Source organism: Sinocyclocheilus grahami, unplaced genomic scaffold (assembly GCF_001515645.1).
Source record: "Sinocyclocheilus grahami isolate Dianchi unplaced genomic scaffold, SAMN03320097.WGS_v1.1 scaffold153.1, whole genome shotgun sequence".
Lineage (NCBI taxonomy): Eukaryota > Metazoa > Chordata > Actinopteri > Cypriniformes > Cyprinidae > Sinocyclocheilus > Sinocyclocheilus grahami.
In genome coordinates this window covers 1,654,454-1,663,973 of record NW_015505332.1, presented here as the reverse complement: position 1 = coordinate 1,663,973, position 9,520 = coordinate 1,654,454, and the positions used below count along the sequence as shown (strand labels likewise).

General features: G+C 35.9%; 1 protein-coding gene across 1 annotated transcript in view; it reads right to left on the bottom strand.

The window, feature by feature from the left end:
• The window catches only part of LOC107592451 (PHD finger protein 1-like), a 17,703-nt gene extending 12,130 nt beyond the window's left edge, over positions 1–5,573 (bottom strand). Inside the window, exons 1-9 of the mRNA XM_016281964.1 lie at positions 5,141–5,573; positions 4,688–4,766; positions 4,455–4,536; positions 2,977–3,063; positions 2,759–2,853; positions 2,189–2,337; positions 694–789; positions 537–605; positions 318–441 (exon numbers count right to left, since the gene is read on the bottom strand). Of these exons, the coding sequence (XP_016137450.1) occupies positions 318–441; positions 537–605; positions 694–789; positions 2,189–2,337; positions 2,759–2,853; positions 2,977–3,063; positions 4,455–4,536; positions 4,688–4,765 (780 nt within the window). The 5' untranslated portion in view covers position 4,766; positions 5,141–5,573. The remainder of the gene's footprint in view (positions 1–317; positions 442–536; positions 606–693; positions 790–2,188; positions 2,338–2,758; positions 2,854–2,976; positions 3,064–4,454; positions 4,537–4,687; positions 4,767–5,140) is intronic.
• Positions 5,574–9,520: the final 3,947 nt, after the last annotated feature.

The following is a 9,520-nucleotide window of genomic DNA, read 5'->3' as shown; positions in this document are numbered from 1 at the left end:
ATATATATATATATATATATATATATATATATATGTGTGTGTGTGTGTGTGTGTTTATTTATTTACATATATCAATATTATAAAATGTATATATTATGACGACGTTAATAAAAAAAAAAAACTACATGAATAAATGCATTCATGTCCACATTTCCTGTGTGTGTGTGTGTGTGTGTGTTCTGGTAGATTTTCCATTTTCTGGTAGATATGCTGTTTCATTCATAAATATGCCAGATAAAAGTCAAATGGGTTGCATTTGATGTTTCATGTTGACTTTAAATTGAGCTGTGTCTGTGTTATTGACTATATTTTCCTACCGTGCCAAGAAGCAAGGATTCCCAATTTTCATTTGCAAAAGACATGAGTTCATGATCGAAATCAAAATACTTCCTCTTGCAGCACAGGGAGAGGTGATACAGCACCAAATGGGCCAAATCTACCCTGCAATCCAACAGAATGAGGATCATCAGAAATGACATTCAGCTCTTCAGATCAGTTCTGCAGTCCTACAAACAGAACAGAAGCAGCACTCTTACCAGGTCATTGGAAGCCTCTGGATGGTCTCTGGACCATTTGTGCACACTGAGCACTGGAACTGATAAAAGCTGAAAGGTGAAGAGGAGACACAGATGAAAAGGTTTAGACAGAATTAGCTTAGCAACAGCATGTGCTTAACAACGGCATCAGCCTCACCGGTCTCCATAGAGAAGAGGTTTGGTCAGGCACTGAGTGCAAGCTTCATGAAACCACTGCCCACAACTCCCACACTGCAACATCTTCAGATTCCACCTGACAAAAACAACATGCTTTAATTTAGACACACTTACTCCTGAAAAAACATCACTCTCAACTAAAATGAAAGCATAATTGCTGCAATTGCTAGTTGTGTAATTCCACTTTAAAGTATCTATTTAATACATTTTCTGCATATACAGTACAGTGTAGCCAGAAAATATTTATGCACTTAAAACATACTTCAAATGTCTGAATGTCATTGCATTAGATGCCAAAATATCAAATCAATTAGCATCTGCAAATAAATCACGCTACAGATTTTTCTCAGCATTTTTGGAAAGAATTTTGCCTAATGTCTTTTAAATAGTATTTCTGTGGTTTTTATGGATGTAGGAAGCAGGATTGTTAAAATTAACTAAATCTATTAACACTAAAAAATGAATTAAAAAAACTATATAGACACATTAAAATAAATGAATAAATAAAAGTGACAAGAACACTTAACAAAATGATTAAAACTTTAACTGACATTAAAACGAAAACAGATCATATAAAATAACAACTAATTCAAAATATTAAAGTATAGTTCACCCAAAAATTAACCTTTGCAGAAAACTTGCTCGCTCTCAGGCTATCCAAGGTGTAGATGAGTTTGTTTCATCATCAGAACAGATTTGGAGAAATTAAGCATCACTTGCTCACCAATGGATCCTCTGCAGTGAATGGGTGCCGTCAGAATGAGAGTCCAAACAGCTGAAAAAAACATTACGATAATCCACAAGTAATCCACACCGCTCCAGTCCATCAATTGATGCATTGTGAAGTGAAAAGCTGTGTGTTTGTAAAAATCAAATCCATCATTAAAGTGCTTTAACTTTAAACCACTGATTCCGGCTAATAAATAATAAAGAGCCCATAACCTATAATAACGCTTCCTCTAGCAAAAGAAGTCCATTCGCTGCTGTCCTCTCACATCAAAATCCACCAAAATATTTGTTTAGAGCTGTTTTAGACTGTATGTATGTGCATATTTCTCTCCCGATTCAGACTTTTTCACGAAAGAAACCAATATTATGGATATAAGACTCATATTTTAGCCAGGAAGCAATGGTTTGAAGTTAAAAACATCTTAATGACAGATTTTTTTCTTGTAAATGCACAGCTTTTCACTTCACGAAACATTAACTGATGGACTGAAATGGTGCGGATTACTTGTGGATTATTGTGATGTTTTTGATCAGTCTCATTCTGACGGCACCCATTCACTGCAATGCTAAATTTCTCCAAATCAGTTCTGATGAACAAACAAACAACAACTTGAACTAAAATTCTGCATACTGCATGCATCAGTAGACCCAAGCAGCACATCCCGCACATTGTACAATCGCAGGACTCTAATATTCCATTCTAAACATTGCCATAGTCATGTGAGAATGATACAAGTTGGACTCACTCTCCTGGTCCAGCACAATAGCAGTAACACTGCTGCTGGTTGGTCAAGTGCTGCGGGTCCCAGTCTAAAGATGACAGCTGATAGGGCAGCCGCACTTTCATGATCTGCATGAGCCGTGCGAAGCGTCCTCTTTTTAACGCTCCCCCTCTCTAGGACAGAATACAGCTCGTCATTCCAATGTATCCCACCTCTCCTGTCATGTAAGCACATTTAACAGCGATTTCATCTGAAGATTAAATTTGGAGAAGACACGCTGAAGGAAGTCATTAATATTTCCTGCTGGGGGGGGGTCGGTGAATATGATTTTATCTTCAAATCAGCATGTAAGGCCTGTGAAACGAGCACGCTGACAGACGGATTAAAGCACAGGCCCATTTAACGCAGCTCTACCACCGCCATCACCTGCAGAGTGCTGCAATGTAATAAATACGCAGTCAAGTGCAGTAAGCCATGGATACCCTTTACATCTCAGAGCAAGATTAAAGCTTGTGTGTGATTTGAAATAGACCTTGAATGACAACGCTGTCCATGGTTCTAAATATTCATTTCAGGATTGAGGCGAGGTACAACCTTTGTTGCGACTGCGAAGACACATTGGCGACATATCCAGCTGTTGGGGTCAACTTCAGGTTCAATGGGCGGCGTGTGGCACTCTGGATGATAACCTGGGGAAACAATGGATCAAGAACAAAAAATGCAACATGAGTAACGCATTACTTGATACACAAAAACTAAAAGAACGATAAGACCAATAGAAGAAATCGAAATTGTTTCATTTGTCATATTACCGTGCCGACATTTGAGGCAGTTTACGAGAGGTTCTTTAAGAGGCGGAGCATCACAGATACAGCACACCTCCTCTCCACCTGAAGAGACTGACCACAAGAAACAAATCATTTACTGTACAGACAACAACTACGTTTCAATATCTAGTATACATCAACATTTTGTTTTGATATTTACTTTAGATTAACAATTTACTGTAGATTAATAATTAATAAAAAATACATTCATGTATTACATAGTTTCTCATTTTCAGCTAATGAAATATTTTTTTTTTAAACAAATACGATTTAATGTAAAAGTGATGTGTGCCTTTTTTTTAGATGTTAAAGATTGTGATTGTGTTCTTTAACATATATGTCATGCTTATATAGTCATTTTAAAATCTGCTAAAAAAAATATAAAAAAAAGAAGAAGAGCATCCCAACCAGCCTGAGACAGTAACTCCACCAACTATGTGAGTTTGGGGCGGGACTATGTTTGGTTGACCAATGGCAGCGGGGTGTTAAGAAAACATGCTTAAAAACAGTTAATTAATTAATTAATTTAATTATTCTTGCAATTCCACTTGCAACAGATAGAAACTTTTTTTTTTCAGAATAAATTTATAGTGACAAAATAGTAAATAATTAACTTAAATAAATAACTTCAGTTAGTAGCATTTATTAATATTTTGTAAATTGCTCCTAATTCTTTAGGGCATAATTCTGGTGTTATATCTAGAGCTTAATATAATATAACCTGTCTAAAACATGGTCATATTTAACCCTAAACAAAAAGAAAATGTAAAGAAAAATTATATTAAAGAGAACTATTAAAAAAATTTTAATAATGTTTTATCTTTTTTTAAATTATTTTTTAGCAAAACCTCATTACTGTAATCTAAAAAGAAATCTCATTCTCATTACTACACTCTAAAAAATGCTGGGTTGTTTCAACCAAACTTTGGGTCAAATATGGACTAACTAAAAATGTAATGTAAAAATGTAACCCAACGGTTGGGTTAGTCCATATTTGACCCAAAGTTGGGTTGAAACAACCCAGCATTTTTTAGAGTGTATAATGCAAAATAAATCAATTAAAAAAATTATATATTACAGTATTTAAATTATAGTATTTGTTCATTGGCAGTTGACAGTGTTTGTTGTTATCTTTAATTTAAGTTGATTTAAATAAATTTACATATGTTTGGAAATAAAGTAAATAGTAACAATCACCATTGAGAAATCTGATCTAAATATATATATATATATATATATATAAGAAAAAAACATGAATTCTGTTAATATCTCTTTGGAAAGGGAGATGTGCTTACTTTTCATTAAGAAATAACGGAAAAAAATTAATTAGTCAATAAAATTCAATTCAATTACAATAATCCTAAAATAGGCTTCATTTTCTTTATGCAAAGTATAAATTCTTTTCATTCTGGATGTATTCACTACTTACATTTTGAGTGTGAATCTAAAGTTTCTTCACTTACACGAGTGGATGTCTTTCCTGAGGACCCAGAATTCAGAGTTATCCTCAAATCTGACCAAACAGCACTGCTTGACGCTGTCCACCTGCCAAATAAATACAGTCCAACATCACAAACAACACTACACTGATTTACACGAGTCCAACAAGTCACAGTTTCAAACTTTCTCTTTTCCTCTCTCTGCTATAGTGTCCTTTTCTCTCTTCCAAACTAACTTAGACAAACAGCAAACTTACTCGTTTGACATTGCCGAGGTACAGAAGTCCATCGCTCCACCTGGCTAAAACATCCTCTCCTTCACTGACTCCCCCCATCCTGGAGAGCGCGGGAAAGAAAAGTGCAAAAACAGATCCAGGGGCATTAAACTGTGTTTCCACACCACAGCAGCAAACAGCAAACAGCAGCAGCCTAAAGGGTTAAACTCTGTGCATAGCGACAGTATACAGTACAGTAGGATAAAAGATGAAGAGTCAATGCACATTGCAGTGCCACACATGATCAAAAACACTGGCTGCCTTATGCAACGGACCATAATATATGCAGATGACACAACAACGCGCAATGAAAGAGCGCTTGGCCAGATGTGCCCTAATCAATGCACCCAACTCCGAAGAGCTGACACACATGATGGCACGCGCATGCACATATCAATTAACACGCATGACAGATCATACGTGGAAGGGATGTACCTGTGTTAAGTGCTCTGCTCTGCTGGGGTCACAGAGACGGGGAAGAGATGTCAGTCTCACATGAAACGCCTGATGCCCGGTGTTGTTCTGCGTCTCAATCACTGTCCCGAATAATCGGCGCGTTTGGAGAGTCGCGGCGGATCAAACGCGCGTCACTCAAGCCGTCAGTGCGCAACCGTCTGTCCGTCCGTCTCTCTCTCCGTCTGTCTTCTGCTTCATGTTCCCAACCTCCCTCTGTCTCTCGGTTGATGCTATCGAGCGTGTTTGTCTGGGTAGCGGCATGAGAATCAGCCCGAGAGAGACGCCATCATCATCTCTGCCTCGCTCTCCTTCGACTTGTTGTGACGCAGACATAAAACACAGGGAGATGGAGAGGGAGGGAGATCCGGAGAACACCTTCACATCTGTACGACTGACCGACATCCCACCTGCGCCCGACCCCACAGGCGCTCGGCCGGAGCCGCACACTCACGGCGGCTCATTAGGGAAAGTTTGGGCAGTAATTAGTCCAGCAGAGCCGCGCCGCCTGGACTTTTTGGAGAAAGTTTGGAAATGCCCTTGGGTGCCGGCAAAAATCTGGCAACGCTGCTGTTCGCACCCTATTCCGCGAAAAGCAAACGGGGAAAGGGATTTTCTTTGGCAATGTTTGAACCTGCGATTGAAAAAAATACAATGTTAACCGATATTAGGGTAGATAATCATGATAGATCACCGTAGTGAGGGTAAATAGTAATACAAATACAAGACAAAAACACTTATCTTACACTATATATTTATTCAAAATGCAATTGTATAGGACGAAATGTTTTGCATTAATATTATGCATATTTGAAAGAAATACAATGATGTATTTGCTGAAAACATGAACATGACAAACACTTATTGTGCGCAATATTTTCACAAAATAAAAAAGAACAATATATAATATATATATAATAGATTATTATTATTAGTTGTTTTGCTGTAATATTGTACATAAATTAAAATATTATGATATAAAAATATATATTGTTTATAATTATAAATGTAATAATTATTACTATACATTTTTAAATAATTACTATACAAATTTTAAATGTCAAGACATAGTATTTTATAGAACTATATATATATATATATAAAGAACAGAACAGCTTGATTAAGAGTTAGGGTGTCAGATAAATGTGCTTCGGCTAATTATTATTATCATTATTATTATTATTATTATTATTATTATTATAGGTAAAATATACGAGAAAAATAAGAATTGACAAATGTGTTAACCAAAAGGCATACAATCTTATTTCATGTCACAACACATGGCCTACTAGAAACAAAAGAAGACGAGGAAGATCAAAACGAACCAAATTCATGCTGTATCAAACACATTGTGATGACGGCAGTGCAGGAATGTTCAAAATGGCCTCTGGCGTGTCTTTTGTAAAGCAGTTTTTGGATGGTCCAGCAGAGAGCGCAAAACACAAAGATGCAGAGTGCAACTAGAGACTGGCTTTATTCCTATGCTAAATTACAACTCAACATAGTCTGCATTTTAGATTGTTTCTCACATAGTGATGCTTCATACAAACGTGAGAGTGTTGTGGGAAACATACATTTGATATAATAAGTTGCCAAGCCATTTAGAGAGCAAGCCTAAAGAGCTTGACAAGGGTGATAAATTATTCATAAGCACCCAACCACTATTTTAATTAGTCCACTCCAGCGAATTGAATGCATAGCTCGCATTACCAATGCTTTTATTCGCCATAACAACCTTTTAATAAACACAGAAATCTCCCTCAGACATATTATTCCAGTTAATAGAGACGCATAGGCCTTGCATAATAACACAAACAGCTTCTAACTTCACAACAGATGGAAAGTGTCCTGACAAACAAAAGGTCACATTATTTCTTCTTGTGCATGTACTGTAGCTTTGTTTTAAAATGGAAAATTATGAGCCTATACATAAAAACATAATGTATTACCTTTTGTAATTGTGAGACATTTATTGTTTGGATAAACAAAACGTGCAGGTGCTTAAACCTAATTCTACTTTTCCCAGACCCCCCTTGGGTTGCTAATTTATGCCATATGTGGTGCGCTATGATTGGAAATGAATGATAAGAGATTGTTATATGATATTTATTTGACAACTGAAAAAAATTGATTGTTTTCCATGGCACAGTGAGTATGCTATTTTTTGTCCTTATTTTTTGTTGTTAAAGGTCTTCTTGCCTGCAAGGCCCTGCCATAAAAATATTGCAAGGTCGGAGTGGAGTCCACAGCTGGCACTCTGCTCAAGGATTAGCTTTAAATAATCACCCTGCTAGGAACTGCACAGCCATTCAGAAGCATAAATCATTTACATCAAAATCTTCAACACCAACGGCCACTTAAAATTCAGGCCGTGAAACAACACCAGGCAATAAAATACAACCTTGACAATGTGTGAGGGTCCACACATACACACACACACACACACACACATGCACACACGCACGCACATGCACACAAGCACACACACACACACAGAGCTAAATGGGACTTCTTATTGATGTACTGTTCATAAATAAAGTTAATATTTATAAATGGGTTGGGCAGTTGACACATAACATCAAAACAAGGTTTTAAGTTAAAATTCACATGCATGTATAGGAGTGAGCCAAATAAAATTAAATCAAATACAAATTGCAAATACAAATACAAATAAATAAATAAAATAATTTATTCAGATGGATGAGGCAACATAAAACTAGATAATAAACAAACATATATAATAAGATAATTGCAAAAAATAACAAATTATATTTTCATTCTTTTTTATTCTGATGGATGAAGGAAAAAGTGGATAATAAATAAACAAAATAATTATTTTATATCAGATGAAAGAGGCAAATAATGTGGCTGGAATAGCAGCAAAATAAAATAAAATAATAAAATAAAATAGTTATAATATAATAAAATATATATTATGTATATATATATATATATATATATATATATATATATAGTGCCCTCCATAAGTATTGGAACAGTAACGACAAATTGCTTTGTTTGCTGTGGAGTCAAGAAATGTGCAAATATGATTGAAAGATGAATATGAGACAAAACTACAGAATCTCACATTTTATTATTAGCTGTTTCAACACATACATGTTTTACCAAATAAAAAGGACAGCACTTTTAGAATTCATCCCACTATCTGATGTGAGCATAAGTATTGGGACAGATGAACTTAAGGCAGATGTAAAAGATTAAAAGCTATTATTTTGTTGCAGATCCCTTGCGTGCATTCAGAGCAGTGAGTCTGTGACCCATAGACATCACCAGACTCTTGGTCTCATCCTTTGAAATGCTTTTCCCAACCTTTAATGCAGCCAATTCCAACTGTTGCTTGTTTTGGGGAGTTTCTGCCTTTAGTCTCCTCTTCAGCTGGTGAAATTCACGTTCAGTCAGATTTAAATCTGAAGATTGATTTGGGCAATCTAAGATTTAAATTTTTTTTTGCCCTGATAAACTCCTTGACTGAACTGGCCGGGTGTTTTGGGTCATTGTCCTGATGCAATATGAAGCGCTTTTTGATGATTCTGTGTCAAAGTCTCCTGTGGACAGTAGTCTGTCAGAGCATCACCCCAGCTTTCTGGAGGTTGTTGGTGATTTTACAGACATGTATTTTAGGGTTCACTTTCACAGCTTTTATGATTTGTCTGTCATCATCTACTGTTTTTTTTTTCTCAGCTGATCAGGTCTTTGTTGGTTGCTGATGTCGCCGGTGGTCTCCAAACACTTGATTTCTCCTTGCCCTTTGTTTTTGCTATAGCTCTAATTAACTTCCTCTTTTCTTTTAGCATCCACATTGCTTGCTTTTCTCTCTAAGTCAGCTCCCTCGTCTTCATCCTGGTTTGTGTATGTCATTATCAAATGCAAGGCTCAGAATGCAGATGCAATGGAAATAACCGATATGACAAATTCCTTGCTTTTAATATCTGAAAAATGAATGCAACAGGATACAGCTGATCACGTAGAGAGACCTGTGAGGCAACTGTCCCGATACTTATGCTCACATCAGATAGGGGGAGGAAACTCTAAAAGTGATCTTAAGTATTTTCTTGTAAAACATACTCCAATAATATTTGTTATACGTTGTTATTATTATATATTGATCTTCTTAGCTGGTAAAACATCTTTGTTGAAACACCCAATAGTAAAATGTGACATTATGTAGTTCTGTTTCATATTCATCTTTTAATCATATTTACAGATTTCTTGACTCCACAGCAAACAGAGCAATTTTGTCTTTACTGTTCCAATACTTATGGAGGGCACTGTATATATGTATATATGTGTATACATATATACAGTATATATATATATATATATATATATATATAATTCACT